This window comes from Triturus cristatus, chromosome 2_1 (genome assembly GCF_964204655.1).
Source record: "Triturus cristatus chromosome 2_1, aTriCri1.1, whole genome shotgun sequence".
In the NCBI taxonomy this organism is placed as follows: Eukaryota; Metazoa; Chordata; class Amphibia; order Caudata; family Salamandridae; genus Triturus; species Triturus cristatus.
In genome coordinates this window covers 34,773,544-34,797,588 of record NC_140581.1, presented here as the reverse complement: position 1 = coordinate 34,797,588, position 24,045 = coordinate 34,773,544, and the positions used below count along the sequence as shown (strand labels likewise).

At 49.6% G+C, this 24,045-nt stretch overlaps 1 protein-coding gene across 1 annotated transcript in view; it reads left to right on the top strand.

Annotated features, from left to right (window-relative positions):
* LOC146863661 (long-chain-fatty-acid--CoA ligase ACSBG2-like) overlaps positions 1–24,045 on the top strand; it is a 570,849-nt gene that overhangs the window by 533,324 nt on the left and 13,480 nt on the right. The window contains exon 12 of the mRNA XM_085627754.1: positions 21,775–22,021. Within this exon, the coding sequence (XP_085483880.1) occupies positions 21,775–22,021 (247 nt within the window). The remainder of the gene's footprint in view (positions 1–21,774; positions 22,022–24,045) is intronic.

Below are 24,045 nucleotides of genomic sequence, written 5' to 3'. Positions count from 1 at the left end.
AGCGTTTCGTGCTTAAAAAATAAACAGCACTCAGCAACGTTTAAACATGAAAACATGCACATTATTGTTAAACAGCACACTTATGCATTCCCACGTGTAATTCTCTCTTGTTAAAACAAACGAGTTGATTAGTATAAACACTTACACAAGACAAATAATTAATAATTAATAATTAATAAATTAATATAACAAATAGACATGCCAGAGCTTCAAAACCCAGTTAATTTTCAAACTGAAAACTCTGCTCTAGCAAATTCACTAGAACAGGGCCAGGACTTCCGTGAGGAGGAGCTGGATGACCATTGCTGTGAACTTTTGGAGTTGCGGAACAAGAACCAGGAGTTACGCTATCATTTGGAGGTTCTCAAAAACAGGTCCTAACATCTGAATATATGCATTAAAGGCATTCATTCACAAGTGGCACCTGGTAAACTTGAAGAATTTGTTGTCCGTCTCTTTGATCATGTGGTGCCATCGCTTGTGGACAAGGAGATCATTCTTGACCGCACTCACCGCACCGGACGCCTGGTCAGTACACCAGTGCAGCCCCAGGATATCCCTACCCATTTCCGTTACTATCACCAAAAAGAAGACATCATGAATACAGCTTGGGACAATGATGGTGGACGGATGGAGTTAAGGTGGAATATATGCCAGCACCATTCTGAGGGTTCTTAAGATATAGAAGCAGGTGCTGACAGTACGGCTGACCTGAGCGTCAAAGGTCAGACTCTTGTTGGAAGTAACTCCCAGGTTTGTCGCTGTCCTGACTGAGACAGGGAGGGGACCACAATCTGTAGGCCACCGGGCATTTGACCAGATGGAGCTCTGTGAGCCAAATACCAGGACCTCAGTTTTGTCAGTATTAAAGTGAGTTACCCTTCATCCAACAGATAGTGCTGGTCATGCATTGATTGAATTTTTCTGCGACCATTTGCAAATCATTTGAGATGGAAACAATGATTTACGTGTCGTCCGCATAGCAAAGCACCTAGAACCCAAAAGATCTCACCAACTCGGCCAGGGGGGGCCCATAGAGGTTAAAGAGGGTGGGGCACAAGGAGGAATAATGCCCTTGTAAAACACCTGGCACTCCTCTCCTTCCTTAGAGATGCCAAGTGTGATGTCTTTCTTTTGCAGGAGACTGACCTGCTTCAAGTGACCTGGAGATGGATGTGCTCAAGCTGATTTGACCACCAGTATTTTTCATCTGGGGTTGTCAAGAAGGAGGGGTTTGCGATACTCCAGGCAACACAATAGGACGGGGGACACAGGTTTATGGAGATTTACATGGCACGTTGTGGGCTTTGCATATAGACCTGACAGGGCATTGGTTTACTCTAGCTATATGCTCCCAATGACCATCAAGAAGCCTTTATTAGGGATGCCCTGAGCCGAGTGCTAACTACACCAGATGTGGATGTTGTTATGGGTGGAGGCTTTAATATAGTAATGCATGTGCTGAGGCATAGGCTCACACCTAGGATGGGTCAAGTTAGAGGTCTTACACCGGCTGCTAGTCAGTGGCTGATGGATGCGGGTCTCACAAACGTATGGAGGCATACTCACCCCACAAATACAGAATACACTTCTTCCTCCGATGCACAGAAAACATAAGCATGTATCTACTTTTTTCTTACCTCTCCACGTATTACACAGGAGGTGTCGTCCACGGACATTGGGGCTGCAGCCCTTTCTGATCATTCTCCCATAGTGCTTAGATACACCCCTACAATGACCTGCCAGCCCCCAAGATCTGGTGACTCAATCTGAAGCTTCTCACATTTGACCACATACTCACAGATTTCTAAACAGCTATTGGCTCATTCTTACAGCTTAACAATGTACAAGGTACTGCTGTTTCAACTCTGTGAGAAACTTTAAAGGTGGTTATGTGTGGCAACTTCATTGCTATACACACATATGGGATAAATAGACAGGCGCAACAAACGGCTCCAATTAGAAAACTAGGTTAAAGACTAGGAAATCTCCCATACGCAATCCAGATCACTGGCGACTCATCGTAGCTGATGGCAGGGCAGAGACCGTGAAAGACATTAGCCATGGGTAGGACAGAATACGCACTCCTTAGGGTGAAACAGCAATACCACACTGGGGGTAATAAGGCGGGCCGTACGCTGGCTTATGCCTCCGAGCACAAGCAGTAGACCGTAGCATCCCTGAGCTGACAGGGCCTGATGGCTCCCCAAGGTCCCGGTACGAAGACATTGCAGATGATTTTGAGAACTTATACGCGGTGGAAGCTCTGTCGATGGCTGACATGGTGGCCTACCTCTCGAGGGTACCCCTCTCTACTCTTCCGCACGCCACCATGTCTTCTCTACAACGGAGCTCTTTCTGGCAATACAGCATTTGAAGCCAGGCAAGACTCCTCAGCACGATGGCTATGGTGCTGAATTTTATAAAGCTTTTGGTGTACAGCTGGCACCCTTATTGGCACACCTCTCCAACTCGCTCAGCACCTGTGGCCCATTGCGCAATCAATGCGCTTAGCCTCTATCACTGTGAGCCCTAAGGCCGGTAAGGACACAGCGCGCTTCATATCGTCCGATCTCGCTTTTGAATGTGGACGTGAAGTATTTTGGCACGTAAATTGGCTCCTTATGTGCAGGAGATAGTAGACCCCAATCAAACAGTTTTTTTTCAGGAGCAGGGATGTAGCGACCACACTAAACGGGTGTGTCACCTACTGGATAAGGTGCAGTGTTCCCAGCTGTGGCCCTCTTCCTGCCAATTGATGAGGAAAATGCCTTTGACCAGGTTCTCTGGTCTTCCCTCTACATGATTCCTGAATGCATGGGTCGGGGCCCGCAATTTCGTCAAAGGGCCCGTTTCTGCTGCAACTCCCCCAGAGCCAGAGTTCAGGTGAATGGGCTTCTATCTGAACCTTTTACAACTGCTTGTGGGACTAGGCAGGACTGCCCCCTATTGCCCCTACTCTTTGCTCTTTTTTGCAGTCCGGGTATGTGACCTGTCCCAAATCTCAGGCATTAGAATATGGGTAGGTAGCATAAAATGATGCTATGGGCAGATGATGTCCTCCTGACTCTGACCCCTACACTTTGTTAGGTGCAGTTATGGTTGAATTGGAGGAGCAACTTACAGAAATCCTCTATACGCAATTTGACTTCCCTCCTAGTTCCCTTTTAGGTGTGCGGACCAATGACTAACAATACTATTTCTGCAGCTATACTCCACACCCAAAAGTACAGGGGCGCATAACTATGACCGCCTTTTAGTGACTGCGCGATCTGATCTTTCCCATTGGAGGTGCCTTTCTTGGCTGGGTCACCTGGTGGCAGTCACGATGACGCTTCCGTCTAAAATCCTTTTTAGAATGCAAACGCTGCCCCTGCAACTTCTCCCATGAAAAAATGTACAAACTGCAATCCCTTATTTGGGACGTTGTTTGGTAGACGAAGCATGCATGGATGGCCAAGTCACGTGCATATCTTCCACAATCGGCTGGTGGTTTTGGCGTTCCTACCTTGCAATGCTACTACCAGGCTGCACAGCTGCGGCATATAATAGAATGGTCATGAAGTCGGACTGAAAAGCACTGGTGCTTCATTGACCAGGTGGTTGCTGTCATCCCCATATGGAAGGTGCCCTGGTTACTTAAGCACTGTAGACCGGCGGCATTTTATATTTCTCCAGTGCTATGCGACACGGTGGGAGTGTGGGACAGAGTGCAGCTGAAACAAGGTCTATCTACCCCTCTGTCTCCACCGACACCGATATTAGGAAATCTGGACTTTCCTCTGGTGCTCAGCGGGACTGCCTTTGCTGACTGGCAGGATGCTAATTACAAGGCGTAGGTGACCGATTTCACATGAATGGTCTCATGGCGTTTCCAATGCTCCAATCGGCATTTGGTCTCCCCGCCAAGGCTCGTTGGCAATACATGGCCGATTGTTACTTGGTGACGCAGCCTTGGCTTTGTCCTCATGCCAGTACGGTGCTTACACCCTTTGAGAAATGGCTTCTTACCCGCTCCTCTGACAAGAGGATCTTATCCAACATTTATACCTTTCTTCTCACTCCCCGCACGCCACTAAAATATGCTGCGAGAGCTAGATGGGAGGCAGAATGTGCGGGCACTTTCACGGACAAAGAATGGCGTGACATCCTACATCGTGCCCAGACCAGCACACTACTGTTATTTCACACCAGCCAGGATCGCTTGCTGGAATCCCAGTAGAGTCAGGAATTGTTGACGCCAGTGAGGGCAACAGAGTGCCCTTACACATTTGCTTTGGCAGTGCCCCAAATTGGGGACCTTTTGGGATGGAGTACTGGGGACAGTAAACACAATGTTTAACATTGATATCCCTTAAATTATCAGTTATGTTCTTTTAGGTCTTCCTAATCCATTGATGTATCCCTTAAAATCCAGTAGAGGTAAAGTGATCGCTATGGCCTTGGGTGCCGCTAAACAAGTTCTTCTTTTTAAATGGGCCACCAATGTCATACCGGTACATTTAGACTGGTTGCATAAACTGTGGGAAATACTGGGAATGGAGAAGTTAACTGCAGTAGCCTCACGCACCCTTCCCCTGTTTGACCAAATGTGGCAGCCTTGCATCAATATCTGTCCGAGGAATTTTGCGAGTTGTCTTTCCTGCTTTATTTAGGGATCCTCTGACTGACCTCCCCAAAGTTATCATCACTGCATCATCTATTTCCCTCCACTTCCGCCAACATCTACTCTTCCCCCACTTTCCCTTATGTGTCGTTTTAATGTCTTCTATTTCCACTGGTTTCGTAAAACTTACTCTACTGCTATGCCCAAGCTTTATAGTTGACTAGATCACCACCGGCTGACGGATGTAGGAGGCCGGTTGACTTACTTCATGTCTCTTTTATTACAAATAAAAAGATCTCAATCCTAAAAGTTGGGGCTTGGAAACATTTTTATCAAAAAGTACCAGAAGAGCAGTCAGAAGACCAGGACCTACCTGCTGGTCAATCCGTCCAAGGTCCATCGACTGTTGGTCTAACTTCACAGCAAATCCTGTATAGCAGGACCTCTCAGAGATGGTACCGGCCTCCTGGAGCCCTCTTTGGCTACAGCTTGCAGTTTTGTCCTGCTGGAGGTTTTCAACACCAAAATGTTGTCTAAATCTTGCCCAGGCTCGAGAGCAGCAGGATCCCCATCGTGAGCGACAACAACCCCCTCGCCTTGAAGCTTTTTCCCACAGTCATCATCGACAGCTTCCCCAAGACTTCTTCTCGTACACCCCAGTGATGACAATTCCTCCTCAGACACAACTTCTTACCTTACCCTGTTGAATTCTACCTTTTCCTGGACTTTTCTTCGAAATTTCTTCTAACTACTAAGGTAGCTGAGACCGGGCCAAATCCACCGTCTATATCCGGCCCAGGCTCCATCGCAGTCTGCCTTAACTTTTGTCTTTCCTCCGGTCTAGGGTGACCAAATACCGGCAGGTCATGCTTTGATCTTTTAGGCTCTAGATTTTACAAAAAAACTTTGAAAAATGAATAACCTCAGTTTTACTGATTGGATTTAGTTTGTTTGGGTGTCATTTTATTCTTTCATATCTTCTCTATTATTCTAAGTTTGTTTGGGACTTAACTCAGCCTATCGTCGCAGGCAGCCAGCCGCCACCGTGCATGGTTGTAGCTGTGCACTGCACGGCTTGGCAACGGGGCCTAGCCACCAGCATGGCTGTACGCCGTAACATCCATGGGCACTACACATAGGCTAATGGATGGCCAACCCCCACCGTGCATGGTTGTAGCTGTGCACTGCGTGGCTTGGCAACGGGGCCTAGTGACCAGCCTGGCTATATGCCGTAACATTCACGGGCACTACACATAGGCTAATGGATGGCCAACCCCCACCGTGCATGGTTGTAGCTGTGCACTGCGTGGCTTGGCAACGGGGCCTAGTGACCAGCCTGGCTATACGCCGTACATCCACGGGCATTACAAATAGGCTAATGGATGGCCAACCCCACCGTGCATGGTTGTAGGTGTGCAGTGCGTTGCTTGGCAACAGGGTCTAGCCACCAGCCTGGCTGTACGCTGTAACATCCACGGGCACTACACATAGGCTCATGGATGGCCAACCCCCACCGTGTATGGTTGTAGCTGTGCACTGCGTGGCTTGGCAACGGGGCCTAGTGACCAGCCTGGCTATACGCCGTAACATCCAATGGCACTATATATAGGCTCATGGATGGCCAACCCCCATTGTGCATGGCCATCTGCAGAGAACTACAGTGGTGAACCACAAGGCCTGGATTCTAATGAGAGCCAGCATGCTGTGGACATTACTAATAGCTTTAACATTGGTTTGCATCTTTTTCTTGTCAGCTTCCATGATCCTGTCTGCAGTTTCTATGTCTGAATATGCTTGCTCTTCCTTTATAGCTGCATAGATTATTGTGCCTATGGACTTTCTATTCTTCGCAGGCTATGGTCTTATTCTTCACAGGATATGGTCTTATTCTTCACAGGCTATGGTCTTATTCTTCGCAGGCTATGGTCTTATTCTTCACAGGCTATGGTCTTTCTTCACAGGCTATGGTCTTTCTTCACAGGCTATGGTCCTAAAAAACAACCACTCAAGCCCATTTATTCACTTATTTTCAATATGTTTTTTCACAACATTTAAGATTAAATCGTAAAATTCACTTCTGACACAATTTCCCTGCACGATAGGAAGTCACTGTCAGGAATAAAAAGTATTACACCTATGATTAAGTCTCTTTGCTAGGGGATCTGTAGCGCCTGTCAGAAACCTGTGCATGCACGTGCCAGTATTGGGGCTGGCAGCTCCTAAGGCGCCCACTGTAGGAGCCTGTGTCTGACCTCATGGTCACAGGTTGAAATCCTGGCAGGTCTGCATAGCCTTTCATCCTTATGAGGATGATAAAACTAGCACCATTGAGTTCGGTAACAATAAACATCTGTCATTCAGCGCCAAGAAACCCTTGGGTGAACGTGTGCTTCACAAATGCACGTTATATTTGTACCTGTTTTCCATAAGTCCATCCCATCTGAAGCAAACAATGTGAGGCGTTCCATTCTGCACCATCTCATTCAGTTTTTTCTCAGTAATACTTTCTTTCCATTTCCAAATGAGACCAAAGTTCAAAATTGTTAGAGCGAGGTTCTGTCGGTACAATTATGTTTATTGCCCGTGTGAGTAGGGAGGAAAAACCAAATCTCCTGAGAGTCGTAAATAAACTCTCTCCTCTCTGAAGGCCAAAAAAGTCAAGAAAAGATATCCTCCTTAAGGTAGGCGCTGGCACACTGACATCAAAGAACTGAGACTCACCAAATGCCACTGCGAGCAACTCGAACCCAGATTGAGGGAGATGCACAACGAAATGGACAAAAGTACCCACGAGTCTGCCCCGGGTGCACTGGCAGCTAAGCAGATCCTCCAAGCTGCCAGCACTGAATAAAGGCATCAAATACAGCACAAACAATGCCAAAGAAACCTTCGCCATCATGGACGATCTCACCTCACCCACTGCCAGCTGCATCACTGGCACCTCATCTCAGGACCTCTGCACCTGGCTCTCCCGCCATTTCAGCCAAAAGATAGGCAACGTCTGCACCAACTTCGACCCACAGCCAGGCCCATCCACCCATCAACCCCTGCAACTCTCCTGCCCAACAAGGTGGACCCCAGATCTCTGCCATGACCTCCTGGCGCACCATCACCACACCAGAAACCGCAGTGACCATGGCACCATCCTCTCAGGAGTACCAGTGGATCCCTGTCTGCACGTCATCTTATCCAGAGACCTGAATCCCATCGGCACAGCTTTGACCGTGATCCTCAGCACCCCATCAGCACAGCCACTCTCCCTGATGTACAGAAGCCCCTCCCCGTGCCCCCCCCCCCCCCCTTCTGAGAAACCCTCAGAAGGCCCGAAGATGCTGGCTAACGTCGGACGGAGCTCCTTGCTGAAGTACCCTGCCAAAATCCTGCACATATTATCAACAGACCACTGGCCGACCACGTAAACAACAACCGCCTCCTTTACCCCATCTGTCTGGATTCAGGCCCAACAACAGCACCAAGACCACCCTGGGAACCATGGAGGAACTTTTGCTTCGTCTGCGGGTCTCAGGTTCCGCTGCTATGGATGCCCTGCACCTCTGCCCCGCCTGCGCCCGGCGCGCACAGCTGCTGGTTTCAAATCCCCCTGTAAGTGACGCCATGGGCAGCAATACTTTTAGTCACGCTCATCATGCAGCCAAACATGATCCTACAGGGAGTATGCCTGTAGCAGCTAAGACACGTATGGATAATTCCTGCCAGTCTCGCCCACTCCCCTCTGTGAACCAGACGCCTGTCTCATCACTTGACTATCCTGAGAGTGGCGGCATTGACGGTTATTGCGACCCAGAAACGAATCATTTGCCCCCAGCTTGATGCCGCTATGGGGCAGTCTTGGTCAATGTCCATCCTCTGACTTCTGGCACTCATGAACCAGTGGACTGGCTAAAGAACACAGCCAAACATTGGCTCCACCCGAACAGTATACTCGCTCTTTGGCTGACCAGATTCTGATGACTCGGCAAGTGGGGTGTATCAGCCCCTGAAAGTCTTCAAGGGGGGGTTGTATTGCAAGGAAATCCTTGTCAAGGCCACTGCCAACTGCTCCATTAGCCAGAAACATTGCTTTAGTTCCAATGGGTTTTTTCAGTTGCCATCGACAAGGCCCTGCACCGCTGGCCAGTGGGAAACCCAATGTTCAATTGTCGACTACGGGCAATGTCTCGCATATCCCCCGTGGCATTGTCTAGCAGATTTCAGGCCTTGAGCTCGCTTCAGGGTAATGCTTGACTCTGTCACAGGGGCCTCTCTATCTCTACTCCCTGTCGGGAGGAGAGTTGCTGGGACTACTTATAGCACCAGACAGTAGAGCTTTCAAACCAAATGTATTGGGTCTATCTGAAGCAGAGGTCTGTGCCACCGGATGCCACCGACCAGCCAATTGTGAAGGTCCCTGCGGATATTGATGGCCCTGCTGAGTTTCTCTCCATAGAGCCCCCGTTGCCTATTGCCCGATTGGGTCATGAAGCTGTATACACATGTGTTACCTGGAAGGTGTGTGGGTTACAGAACAAGCTGAATACTCCAGATTGGCTACGTATTACCTCTGTCTCTGATATTATTTGTATCCAGGATCGCTTGAAAACAAATTGTATTATTTTCTTGAGAGCATAGGTTATCTAAAAGCACCTAAACAATCATAGATGTAGTGTTATATTTCTTTTTCTTGCTTTTTAAGACTTGTAGGGAAAAAAGGCCCGTGGCACAGTGATCACGGGACCAATGTCTGGGCATGCCCTTCCCACTTAGAGTGAGAAAAGCCATAACAACTAACTGGAATGGCATGGTGAGCAAAAAATGATGTATTTAGTCCCAGATCTCTGTACTGGGGTGAAGGTTTGACATTGTTCAGCATTCCATCCATCATTTGTTCTTTTTGCATTTGTCACCGCGAGTGGGAAGGGTATGCCCAGACGTGGGTCCAGTGCTCGCTGTGCCACTAGAGGCAAGCTAGTCTTGCTGATATGGCGTGATACCCCGAAACCGGTCCGAGGATGCTTGCTTCCGGTCAGTGAGGAATTGCTCCGGCAGTTTTAGCTGGACTTTTCCCATGGGGAGCAGGGTCAACGCTGATTTGCATTAGCTGGTCCAAACTGGAATGGCATGGTGAGCAAAAACGTATGGATCTAGGCCCAGATCTTTGTACTGGGGGTGAATGTTTGACATTATTCAGTATTCCATCCATGTTGGAAAACCACTCCCACACTAGAAGGGGTGGTGGTGGTCTTCCAGGACACACAGTGGTAGCTTGGCTCGAGTGGTCAGGAATCAGGCTCCGTGCTAAGCATACAACATACCCAAACAATAACCATGCGTGCATCCGTTCCAAAAACGACTCTACACCGTAAAAATTATGAAAATATCTTTCTTTATCTTCTTTTTCTCTTAGTTGCTGATTGGATAAAATAAATAACAATCACAATATACAAACTTTTTGAAAGTGCAGGTCAATTAAATACTGGCTTAATGATTCAATAAATAGGGGTGATCATAAATACTGAAGGCATAAATACAAGTGCAATACAGACAGGCAATTAAATATTCTGAGGCAATAAATACTGTAACCAATAAATATTGTGCATCAATAAATACTGTGGACCAATAAATACAGTTGAACAATAAATAGGTTAAATACAATAAATACAGTGCCCCTAATAAATACTTAAAAGCTGACAGTGACACTCATGGAATCAGATCACTTTTGATTCCTAAGGGCTGATTTGGCCCAGGCACAGCTTGTGGGGATGTGGAAGGCTTGAGGGTGTCTACTCCCTGGCTTGGACAAGGCTGAGGCCTAAACTGAGGTAGATAAAGGGGGGAAATACCAGAGACCTGTCTCTCTCTCTCCACACAACCTCTCTAGATTAGTCCCAGTTCACCCCTGGCACCTTAGAGCAGTCTCTCAGGTCTCCACAGGGCCTTAGGCGCCCTCTACTCCACTTACTGCCCTTTTTCTGATGCTCCGACGCCGCTGGAGTCGTGTCGATGCCGTGAGGCGGTTCCGGTTCGATGTCGGCGGCCTCGGCACAATGTCAGTTCTTTGACGACGCCGGCAGGCGGCTCCGGTCTCGATGTCGGCGGCCTCGGTTTCGATCTCGACCTCCGATTCGATGGCGTCGGGCAGTCTTTACTCGATGTCGACTTCGGGCGGCTCCGGTCCGATGGCGACCTCGGATACGATGACGTCGGCCGGCCTTGCCTCGATGTCGACTTCCGGCGGCTCCGGAGTGCGATCCTCACTCCCGACCTCCGGTGCTCCTCTCCTCAGGTTTCCGGCGACTCCGGAGTGCGACCTCCACTCCCGACCTCTGGCACGATTCTCACAGGTTCCGGCGACTCCGGAGTGCGATCCTCACTCCCGACCTCCGTTACACTTCACCTCGGTCCCCGACGACTCCGGAGGGCGGACTTCACTCCTCCGATGACGCCGCTCACTCGACCTCGGGTGACTTCCTCCTCGACCTCTGGTATTCCTCACGACCTCTGACGGCGCCCTCTCTCGACCTCTGGCGGCTCCGGGTACGACGTCTGCTTTTCCAGTCAGCGCCGCTTCTCCACCTCGGGCTCCAGGTCTTAGGCTACTCGACGTCGGACTTCAGGGAAACCAGCTTCCAGGTCAGGATCTTGCTGTTTTCTTGTTTCTAAGGCCTGTTCCTGCTGTCCAGGTCCTCAGGATGGTTTTTCTGACTTCTTCCCACACAGGGCTCCTGACTGGGCTCCGTCAGTAGGGACTAGTATCAAGGGTGGGTTTATGGACCCCACTCCAGGCACAAGTTTCCACCCCTGCTGCTTCACTCCTTCCTCCTTCAAGTTTGTGCTGCTCACCCTTCACCAGTCAGGTGCCAACTGCCAGCTCCAACTGCCAACTCTCTGTCTTAGCTTCCCAACATTCTAAACCGCCTCCAACTGTCACAGGGTTCTGGAATGTTCTGGAAGGTGCTGGTAGGTTCCAGTGGATGCTGGTGATGTCACAGGTGGCCACCATTTTGTGCTCCAGGCCCTCAGACAGAAGTTTCAGGGGTAGCTAAAATGGCTCCCTGAATCTGCAGCAACACGAAAAAGTCTGGTGGTTCCCAAAAAGGAAAAATTCAAACAGGGTTTGAGGCAAAAGTGGGACAAAATAAATAATGATGAGGAGGGACCACCCAAAGGGCTGACAGGTCTAACACGCGTCCCCCCCAGCTGAAAGTGGGGAGAGCTACCCAACCCCTTGGGAGTTCTCATCACTAAGGCGGAAATACCTTGAGAGACCGTCTGCATTGGCGTGGTCCACTCCAGGCCGATGTTCCACCTGAAAGTCCATTCCCTGTAGGGAAATAGACCACCTCGACAACTTGGGATTCTCCCCCTTCATTTGCATCAGCCAACGAAGGGGTCTGTGGTCGGTCTGAACCAGGAAGTGCGAGCCAAACAGGTATGGCCGCAACTTCTTCAGAGCCCATACCACTGCAAAGGCTTCACGCTCTATTGCACTCCACTTCTGTTCCCTGGGAAGTAGTCTCCGGGATAGGAAGACCACGGGTTGATCCAGACCCTCTTCGTTGAGATGCGATAACACTGCCCCAATGCCATGTTCTGATGCATCTGTCTGGACAATGAACTCCTTGGAAAAGTCTGGGGCCCTTAAGACCGGGGCCTCGCACATGGCTTTCTTCAATCTCTCAAAGGCTTGCTGACAAGCCTCCGTCCAGACTACCCGTCGAGGTTGTTTCTTGGACGTGAGCTCCGTGAGGGGGGCTACGATGGTACCGTATCCCTTCACGAAGCGACGGTAGTATCCCGTGAGGCCCAAAAATGCTCGGACCTCAGTCTGAGTCTTGGGGGGTTCCCAGGCCATGATGGCCTCGATCTTCGCCTGGAGGGGTTGCACCGCTCCCCTACCCACCAAGTGTCCAAGGTACACTACCGACCCCTGCCCGATCTGGCACTTGCTGGCCTTGATCGTCAATCCAGCTTGTCTCAGGGCCTGGAGAACAGCTTGCAGGTGACGCAAGTGATCCTCCCAGCTGTTACTGAAGACAGCTATGTCATCCAGATAAGCAGCAGAGAAACTCTCCATTCCGGTGAGGATCTGGTTTACCAGGCGCTGAAACGTGGCAGGTGCGTTCTTGAGCCCAAAGGGCATCACACAGAACTGGTAGTGGCCATTGGGCGTGGAGAAGGCTGACCTTTCCCTTGCTCCATCAGTCAAAGAGATCTGCCAGTACCCTGAAGTAAGGTCAAAGGTACTTAGATATTGGGCAGCTCCCAGCCGGTCAATCAATTCATCCGCCCTAGGGATCGGATGAGCATCAGTTTTGGTCACTGAATTCAGTCCCCGATAGTCCACACAGAACCTCAGTTCTGGTTGGGCACCCGGTGGTGCAGCTTTTGGTACTAACACCACCGGACTGGACCAGGGGCTGCTAGAAGGTTCGATCACTCCCAGCTCCAGCATCTTAGTGACTTCACTGTGAATGCTGGCCTTCACCTTGTCTGACATCCGGTAGATCTTGGACTTCACAGGTGGGCTGTCTCCTGTGTCCACGTCATGGACGCACAGGTGAGTCCTACCCGGGACAAGGGAGAACAACGAAGAGTACTGCCCCAGGACCTGGCGACAGTCCTCCTGCTGTTCAGGAGTTAGAGATGGGGAGAGATTCACTCCCTCCACCGACCCATCCTTCTCTTGAGACGCAAACAGATCAGGGAGAGGCTCGCTTTCCACGTCCTCTCCTCCGTCAGTCACCATCATCAAGATGACTTCGGGCCTCTCGTGGTGGGGTTTGAGGCGGTTGGCATGCAGCACCCGCAGGGGCTGACGAGGGGTCTTCAGGTCCACCAAGTAGGTAGCCTTACCCTTCTTCTCCAACACCTCAAAGGGTCCTGACCAGCGATCCTGGAGGGCACTAAGCTCTCCTGGTTCGATCACCCACACCTTCTGGCCAGGCTCCAACTCCACCGGGTGAGCATTGTGGTCATACCACGCCTTCATCACTGCTTGGCTGGCTTCCAAGTTGTCAGAAGCTTGCTTCCACAACTTAGCCATTTGGTTCCGGAAGGCCAGCATGTAGCTCACCACATCCTGGGGAAGCTTTCTGGGAGTTCTTTCCCATCCGTCTCTCACCAGGTTGAGAGGTCCACGTACAGGGTGCCCATACAGAAGCTCGAAGGGGCTGAAGCCCACTCCCTTCTGTGGCACTTCCCTGTAGGAAAAAAGTAAACAGGGTAGGAGGACGTCCCACTTCCTCCGCAGGCTTTCAGGCAGACTTCTGATCATGCCCTTCAAAGTTTTGTTAAACCTCTCCACCAGACCATTGGTCTGGGGGTGGTAAGGAGTGGTGAACCGGTATGTCACTCCACACTCCTTCCACATCGCCCGCATGTACGCTGACATGAAGTTGGTCCCCCTGTCGGGCACAACTTCCTTGGGAAAACCCACTCGGGTAAAGATTCCCATCAGGGCCCTAGCCACAACAGGTGCTGTTATGGTCCTCAGAGGTATTGCCTCTGGGTACCGTGTGGCATGATCCACCAGGACCAGGATAAACCTGTGACCAGCTGTCGTTGGCGGATCTAACGGACCCACAATGTCGATGCCCACCCTTTCAAAGGGGGTGCTAACGACAGGAAGTGGTTCCAGGGGAGCTTTCAGCTTCACCCCTGTTTTCCCACTGGCTTGCAAAGACACACATGTCCGGCAGTAGGTATCGGACGACACTTTCATCTGAGGCCAATAAAAGTGTGGGACAAGACGGGCGAAGGTCTTGTCTTGCCCCAAGTGTCCTGCCAATGGTATCTCGTGAGCCAACTCCAGAAGGAAGGCTCGATAACGTTGAGGGACTACCAAGGCTCGTGACGATCCGTGTAGGGGTGCCTTGGGTTCACTGTAGAGGAGGCCATCCTCCCAGTAAACACTGTAGTTCCCTTCAACGTTCCCTGCTGCCTGGGCTTCGGCCTGTCGCCTCAGCCCCTCAAGGGTAGGGCACTCCCTCTGGCCCTGGCAGAATTCCTCCCTGGACGGGCCACCCTCCACGTGCCACTCGGCCGGGATGGGCAGGTCCTCCAGGTTGGTAACGTCCCCCACCGCAGACTCCTGGTCCACCACCTCCGGTGGCCTATCCGTCCTACGGGGTGGGGACGCCGAGGCAGGCTCCTCCTGTCCTCGGTTCTTCCCTTGACTGGCAGCTGGCTGGGCCTTTGTTCCAGGCTCCAGCCGAAATGAACTCCCTCTTCGGGTAGTCGCGGACCTTGTGCTAACACAGGCCCAGTCAGGTGTACCCAGCATCTCGGTGTGAGTCCGGTATTCCACCTCCTTCCAAGCGTTGTGCTCCATGTCATTCCCCAGCAGACAATCGACTGGCACGGCAGGGCTTACGGCAACTCGAAGTGAACCTGCAACCCCCCCCCATTCAAAGGGAACCTCGGCCACGGGATAGTGGCCTGTTCTGCCGTCAGCCATCGCGGCTGGGTGGAGTACATCGGGAATTACCTGCTCTGGAGACACCAGTTGGCTACGCACCATAGTCATACTGGCTCCTGTGTCTCTCAGAGCCTCCCCTCTTTGGCCGTTGATGGTGACCCACTGCCCATACTTTGCGGTATTTGCGGGCACCTGGATCTTAGGAACCATCTCCCGTTCTCCCAGGGACACTAAAGTGACACCCGCCCACTCCCTTCCCTTAGTTAAGGGCATCTCCTCCCCGAGCACTACACTAGCTACTCCGGGGGTCTTTCCTCCAGTGGGAGGGGGTGGTCGTTTCAAGCACTTCGGATCTCCTTTATAGTGTCCAACGCCACCGCACTCATAGCAATGGACAACCCTTGGCTGCTGACTCTGGCCAGGATTAGGGTTTCTGGGTGGGTTAGCCCTAGGGGTGAATCCTGTTCCCTTCCCTTGGAAGTTATTTTGGGGGCCTTTGGAGAACTCCTTTTTCTTTTCCCCTCCCTCTTTCTTCTGGGGGGCGCCCTGTCCGGCCTTTTGAGTATCCCCTCCAGTCCCCCTTGTGGACACCCGGGTACTAGCCCAAATGTCCGCCTCCTCAGCAAGCTTCCGGGGACTGGTCAGCTTGCTATCCACCAGGTGTTGCCGCAGTTCAGGGAAACATTTCTCGAGCAGGTGTTCCTTCAGTACTAGGTCAAACAACCCCTCGTAGTTCCTCACTTCACTGCCCTGAATCCAACCTTCCAGTGCCTTCTTTGCATAGTCCAGGAAGTCCACCCAATTCTGTGTGCCCAGTTTGTGACTACCCCTGAACTTCTGTCTGTACTTTTCGGGTGTTAGTCCAAACTTCCTTATGAGCGCCAGTTTCATGGTGGGGTAGTGGGTCTGCTCATCCTCTTCGAGGGCCAATAAAGCATCCCTACCAGCTGGAGGCATGTACTTGTACAATCCCCCTCCCCAGTACTTCTCTGGAACCCCATGGGCCCTCAACGAGACCTCATAGGCCGCTAGCCACTTGGCGATATCATCACCCACTCCATAGCCAGCTACTATGTCCTTTGGCAGGTATGGTTTAGGTTCCCTGGTGATCTCTTGGGTTTGGCTGCCACCATTAGGAACAGGTTGTGCCCCGATTCTCAGGATCTGAAGATCTATTTCTTTCAGTCGTAATTCATGGGCCATCCTCTGCTCCTCCTTCTCCTTTTCCAGCCTTGCTAAGTCCCATGTGAGCTGTCTTTTCTCCCTCCGGTCTGTTAACTCCACTTCAGACAAGCCACCGCTAGAGGCACTGCTGCCCTTCCTAGAAATGGTTCTGGGCCCCGCTGACAGGTTCCCCACCTCAGGTTGGTACATCTCAGCCCCCTCGGTGTCAGGCTCTCTATCCCTGTCCTCCTCCTCAGCCTTGCTTTCTCGGCGTGCCTCCCCCCAAGCCCTTAAGCTGGTTTGGAGTGCACCCTTCTTTGCTCCTGGGGGACAGTACACCCCCTCCCGCTGGCAAAACTCCCTGAGTTGGGCCACAGTGTACGTTTCTAGATTTTCTAGTACAAATTCCATCTCGCCCACTCAGGTTAGAGGACAGGTTTTGTGCAGTAACTATGCAGGGGGGTACCTTTAATAATACCTCCTCCCACCACCAGAGTAAATTTGGAAAAAACAAAAACCCACAATTAGGAAGGCCGCTTTGAGAAAACTCCCGGTGTAGGCCTATGGACTACCCACAGTTATTGTTGAGTATACGTAGGCACAGCTCTATCCCACCACTGAACACCAATTTATGTTGGAAAACCACTCCCACACTAGAAGGGGTGGTGGTGGTCTTCCAGGACACACAGTGGTAGCTTGGCTCGAGTGGTCAGGAATCAGGCTCCGTGCTAAGCATACAACATACCCAAACAATAACCATGCGTGCATCCGTTCCAAAAACGACTCTACACCGTAAAAATTATGAAAATATCTTTCTTTATCTTCTTTTTCTCTTAGTTGCTGATTGGATAAAATAAATAACAATCACAATATACAAACTTTTTTAAAGTGCAGGTCAATTAAATACTGGCTTAATGATTCAATAAATAGGGGTGATCATAAATACTGAAGGCATAAATACAAGTGCAATACAGACAGGCAATTAAATATTCTGAGGCAATAAATACTGTAACCAATAAATATTGTGCATCAATAAATACTGTGGACCAATAAATATAGTGGAACAATAAATAGGTTAAATACAATAAATACAGTGCCCCTAATAAATACTTAAAAGCTGACAGTGACACTCATGGAATCAGATCACTTTTGATTCCTAAGGGCTGATTTGGCCCAGGCACAGCTTGTGGGGATGTGGAAGGCTTGGGGGGGTCTACTCCCTGGTTTGGACAAGGCTGAGGCCTAAACTGAGGTAGGTCAAGGGGGGAATACCAGAGACCTGGCTCTCTCCCTCCACACAACTTCTCTAGATTAGTCCCAGTTCACCCCTGGCACAGTCAGGTTGGTTCCAGCACCTCCCTAGCCCCTTAGAGCAGTCTCTCAGGTCTCCACAGGGCCTTAGGCGCCCTCTACTCCACTTACTGCCCTTTTTCTGATGCTCCGACGCCGCTGGAGTCGTGTCGATGCCGTGAGGCGGTTCCGGTTCGATGTCGGCGGCCTCGGCACAATGTCAGTTCTTTGACGACGCCGGCAGGCGGCTCCGGTCTCGATGTCGGCGGCCTCGGTTCGATCTCGACCTCCGATTCGATGGCGTCGGGCAGTCTTTACTCGATGTCGACTTCGGGCGGCTCCGGTCCGATGGCGACCTCGGATACGATGACGTCGGCCGGCCTTGCCTCGATGTCGACTTCCGGCGGCTCCGGAGTGCGATCCTCACTCCCGACCTCCGGTGCTCCTCTCCTCAGGTTTCCGGCGACTCCGGAGTGCGACCTCCACTCCCGACCTCCGGCACGATTCTCACAGGTTCCGGCGACTCCGGAGTGCGATCCTCACTCCCGACCTCCGTTACACTTCACCTCGGTCCCCGACGACTCCGGAGGGCGGACTTCACTCCTCCGATGACGCCGCTCACTCGACCTCGGGTGACTTCCTCCTCGACCTCTGGTATTCCTCACGACCTCTGACGGCGCCCTCTCTCGACCTCTGGCGGCTCCGGGTACGACGTCTGCTTTTCCAGTCAGCGCCGCTTCTCCACCTCGGGCTCCAGGTCTTAGGCTACTCGACGTCGGACTTCAGGGAAACCAGCTTCCAGGTCAGGATCTTGCTGTTTTCTTGTTTCTAAGGCCTGTTCCTGCTGTCCAGGTCCTCAGGATGGTTTTTCTGACTTCTTCCCACACAGGGCTCTAGGCTGGGCTCCGTCAGTAGGGACTAGTATCAAGGGTGGGTTTATGGACCCCACTCCAGGCACAAGTTTCCACCCCTGCTGCTTCACTCCTTCCTCCTTCAAGTTTGTGCTGCTCACCCTTCACCAGTCAGGTGCCAACTGCCAGCTCCAACTGCCAACTCTCTGTCTTAGCTTCCCAATATTCTAAACCGCCTCCAACTGTCACAGGGTTCTGGAATGTTCTGGAAGGTGCTGGTAGGTTCCAGTGGATGCTGGTGATGTCACAGGTGGCCACCATTTTGTGCTCCAGGCCCTCAGACAGAAGTTTCAGGGGTAGCTAAAATGGCTCCCTGAATCTGCAGCAACACGAAAAAGTCTGGTGGTTCCCAAAAAGGAAAAATTCAAACAGGGTTTGAGGCAAAAGTGGGACAAAATAAATAATGATGAGGAGGGACCACCCAAAGGGCTGACAGGTCTAACAATCCATATTAGTTCTTTTTGCACTTTTAGAAAGTGGACATTTCTCAGCTCTTAACTTATCTCTATGTGCCTGCACCCTGTCTCCAATACACATCTGGGCTTGGTGACAGCTTCACTTTGTGCATTCCCTCCAGACAGCAACAAACACAGGAAAGGTGGGTGTGACGGAGGACTCATCTGCATTTCTTTGCATTCTGATAGCTTCTCCTCCCCCTTCCTGCCCAGGAAGGCTAACACTTACATCTAAAAAGGTTGCATCCGGTCCCAACACAGAGGACTGATTACCCCCCACAGGTAGCCTGGACGACAGAGCTGAGATGAAAGGAGAAATGTGCACTTCAGGGATATTTTTTTAAGTCAACCCCACTTCAAAGGCACATTTAGGTGTAAGTACTGGGACTCTGACCCTACCACGATAGTACACTACTGGACCTGTGGCTATCTCTGCCATGAGTAAGGACTGCTGTGCTACAAGGATTGCCACTCTGCTTGACTGACTGTTCTAAGGAACTGATTCATTGCTATGCTGAGGTGCACCGCTGCCTGCTGATCTCTGCCCTTCTGAGAACAACGACTGAACCCATCTAACTTGAACCCAGGGTAACTCCAAGGACTTGCTGGCGGCTTGCCTCCTCTTTTCTGAAGTCTCAGGGTCATAAAAGACTACTTTCAATTCTGCTGGTGCTGCTGTATTCTTTCATTTGTGAGTCCTACCCTTGCCGGAGGTGCCCCCTTCAGTCCTTGGTAAGTGGGGTTTTACAGCTTTTCCTACATTGATGTCAACGCAGCAGTGGCTTTGCGCTGATTGGAACCGACGCATTGCCGCTTGATACCGATGTAGCGGCAGCTCAACAACTACGACTCTACAGACAGCACAACTCGACATAGTGCCTGCATCATAAAGGGATTCAATGCCAAAGGTTCAAATACTGTATGGATCTGCGCCGATGCTCACCTGCTTCCATGGGATCGGCACGGTGCCTCCTTGACTTCTCGTCTCGCATCCTCGACATCGAAGTTTTGCTCGATCCACAGTATCTTGTCAGTGGCATGTGTCTGAGTAATGTAGCTGGCCAGCCCTCCATCACAGTCGGCCTGAACTTTGGTTTCACCTCGGTCTAACGGAACCTTAAGCAGCCTTTTAGTGTTATGGACTTTTACACACTATTTTTAGTTTATTCTTTAAAAATTCCTGACTTTGGTTCTATTTTTGGATTTCCTGTCGTTTTGGTCTTGATTTACTCATAAAAGTCTTCTGTATTTTTCTAAACCTGTGTGGGGTATTTTGTGGTGTTTTTATTGTGTTACTGTATATGTGTTTTGCACAAATACTTTACACATTGCCTTTTAAGTTAGGCCTGCCTGCTTTGTGCCAAGCTACCAGAGGGTGAGCACAGGCTAATTTAAAGTGTGTGTTCTAGCTTACCCTGACTAGGATTTTGATTCCTTCCTGGACAGGGTGCATACCTCTGCCAACTAGTGACTCAATTTCTAACAATGATCACTCTGGAAGAATGTGGATAACATTTGTCCATACTGATCACTCTGAACATAACATTGAAGAGATCTTCCATGCTGATTTTCCTCAGGCAGGGCAATAATAGATGACTCATCTTGTTCACTATGGGCTGATACACAAAGTTAACTTACACTTTTGAGTAAGTTTACCACTTTTTGGCCAATCACAAAAGCCAAGCGTAAAGTACCTCAAAACGTGTAACTTGCATTTCTACACCCTGTGAAAAAGGAGGTGGGACTAAATTTATGAGTTAAAGTTGCTACTGCCAAAGTTGTAATAAGTTCAGCACCCCATATAGCCAGCTGCTGGTACTGGAACGCCATCCCATAGAACATAATCAAGGTAGGGACTTTAAATAAAATCCCATTGGAAATATTGCTAAATTAAATTACTTTAAAAAGTTACAAGTGTAAATAAATGTAATGTAATGCTAAAAAACATATAAAAATAGTACATATATAGAATCTAATTTTAAAACATTGTAACAGCCATTTTGAAGGTAAACATAAATGTAACATCAATTATTTTAAATATAATTAAATTACTTATAATTAATTGTAATGATCACTTCCATATTAAAGCAGATTATTTTTATGGGGAAGTAATTTAAATTTAAGAAAAATAATTTACATTTAATTTTACATCTGTAGATTAATTAAAAATAATTCCAAATGGAGGTAATAGTTCTGTAGCATTTTTTCCTTCGTCCTACATTTAAAATAAATATATAAAATTAATTTACAAATTAAATATTTTTTTTTAGCTAAATAAACTTTTCTATTTTTCCAATACTTTACCATATCGAGATTTCCACACAAATGCAAAGTTTATAGAGAATTGTTGGGGATAGCCAAAAGAGGTAAACTTACTCAAAAGTGTAAACTTACTCAAAGTGTAGGTTACCTTTGTGAATCAGTCCCTAAGTGGATAGCATTTTCCTGCTGACCGCTGTTAAAGTAGAGGGATACATATCTTCAATGCTGATTCCTGCCCAGTTAGGGAGAATAGAACATGTCCATGCAGATCACTGCAATGGTGAATGTATAGAGTACGTCATTGTGAATCCAAATGAAGGGAAGAGGATGGAGTTTGGCTGTGCAGGGTTCAGTGAAGGTAGGAGGCTTAAGCTCATTGATGCCAGTCACTCCAAATCTAAACTGTAATATGGTCCTTGCTGCAGTATGTCTGTGGTGATCACTCCTAAGGTTCGAAGGGAGAGGTCATCCACACTGACTATCATGAAGGTAAAGGGGGATCAGTTGCTCATTCTAATGACTATAGAGGTAAGAGTAACAGCTAATCATGCTAAAGATAAGATGGGAGAGCATGAGGGCATGCCTGTGATGATCACCCTTAGAACATGAGAGACAAGGTCAACCATGCCATGCACCCCTTTTACATGGTGCCATTCTGTCTGCTTTCAGTGTACCACTGATCCAAACACACTGCAGCCCGGGGATGATCTGAGCCCTAATGCCATCCAGTTCTGCCAGCGGATCGGCAGCAAGGCCATGCGAGTGTCAGAGGTGGTGAAAACCAAGGACCCAGCAGTCTACAGGGCCATCCAGGAAGGCTTGGACCGGGTGAACCAGAGGGCAGTTTCCAACGCTCAAAGGGTGCAGAAATGGGCCATACTTAAAAAGGATTTCTCTCTTCATGGAGGAGAGCTAGGTGAGTACCCACATGATGGCAAGGTGATCAGTCTAGGGATACACTCTCGACAAAGGAGTGATTAGCTGTAGGACTCACCATTGTTTTCTGAGAGTTGTCATCATCATCATCATCAGTATTTTACATTAATATCAAAGAGTTAGAACACAGGGAAAGTTACATGATGGATCAGTTACATATTGAGCAGTTGTCCACAAACAGATGTAGCACAGCTTGTTTGATGACCACCCATCAATGAATCAATCAACTAGGATTTATAAAGCTCAGCTAATCACCTGATAGCATATCCAGCCGCTTGCAAGTCCTGGAGGCTTTTTCGAACAACCAGGTCTTGAGGAACATTCAAAATTCTGGAAGTGAGGTTATGGTCCGGTGATGCGTGGGGAGGCTTTTCCGGGTCTTTGCTGCGATGTGAGAGAAGGAGTGTCCTCCACTTCTGCTTCGGTAATTTCGGAGAGTATGGGCAAGTGAAAGGGAGGAGGATTGTAGTCTTCTCGATGATTGGTAGAAGTTCAGGCAGTATACAGGGCCATTCAGGAAGTCTTGGACCGGGTGAACCAGAGGGCAGTTTCCACGCTCAACGGGTACAGAAATGGGCCATACTGAAAAAGGAAGGAGGATTGTAGTCTTCTCGATGATCAGTAGAAGTTAAGGCGGTGGTAAATGTATGCAGGTACTTGGTTGTGTAGAGCCTTGTGTGCGCGGGTCAACAGCATGAATTGACGTTTCTTCTGTATGGGAAACCAGTCGAGTTGCCTGAGGTGGAGTGTGATGTGGGTTCATCGGGGAAGTCCAAAGAGGAGCCTAGTTGCAGCGTTCTGTATGGTCTGAAGTCTCTGTAGTAGGTGTGTGGTGATTGATACATAGAGGGTGTTGCCATAGTGCAGTTGGCTGGTGATGGGGGCCTGGGTCACGGTTTGTGTCAGGGTAGCCACTTGAGGATCTTACATAGCATGAGCAGAGTGAGGAAGCAGGCGTAGGAGACACGGCAAGTGAGAAAGCAGGCGGAGGAGACGGCATTGATCTGTAATTTCATTGTGAGCTTGTTGTCAATGATGATTCCGAGGTTTCTGGCATGGTCGGAGGGAGTGGGTATGGGTCCTTGGTCTGATGGCCACCAGGTGTTGTTCCATGTGTTACTGCTGTTGCCAAAGATCAGTACTTCCGTCTTGTTTGTGTTCAGCTGCAGTCAGTTGTTCTTCATCCAGTCGGCGACGTTTGTCATGCATGTTTGGTGGTGGGGTCTTCAGTGAGTGAAAGGATGAGTTGGGTGTCACCTGCATAGGAAATTATGTTGAGACCGTGGGATTTGACGATGTTGGTCAGCCGGGTCATATATGCATTAAAGAGCATGTGGCTGAGCCCTGGAGGACACTGCAGGTGACCTCCTTGGGTTCAGAGGTGAAAGGTGGGAGCTGGAGTCTCAGGGTTCTTCCAGTGAGGAAGGAGGCGATCCATCAGAACGCGTCCCCTTGGATGCTGATTTGGTGGAGTCTTTTGATCAGCGTGTGGAGAGATACGGTGTTGAAGGCTGCTGAGAGGTCGAGGAGGATCAAAGCTGTTGTTTCTCCTCAGTAGAGGCGGGTTGAGATGTCGTCAGTTGCTGCAATCAGGGCAGTTTTAGTGCTGTGACTGCTGCAGAAGCCAGATTAGGAGGCGTTGAGTAGCTGGTTCTCCTCCAGGTGTGTCATGAGTTGACTCTTGATTATCTTTTCGAGTACCTTTGCTGGAAATGGGAGCTTGGCTAGTAGTTTTTTAGTTTGCTGGGGTCGGCGAAGGGTTTATTGAGTAGTGGTCAGACTTTGGCATATTTCCAGGCATCAGGAAATGTTGCAGTGGTGATAGAGGTGTTTAGTAGGGTGGTGAGTTCCTTGCCGATCCTTTGGTTTCCAAGGTTGAAGATGTGGTGCAGGCTTGGGTCTGTGTGAGCTCCCGAATGGATGGATTTCATGGTGGAGGTAGGGTCCTGGATGGAAAGGATGTTCCATGTGGTCAGTGTGTCGTTTGTGTTGGTTAGGGTGGTG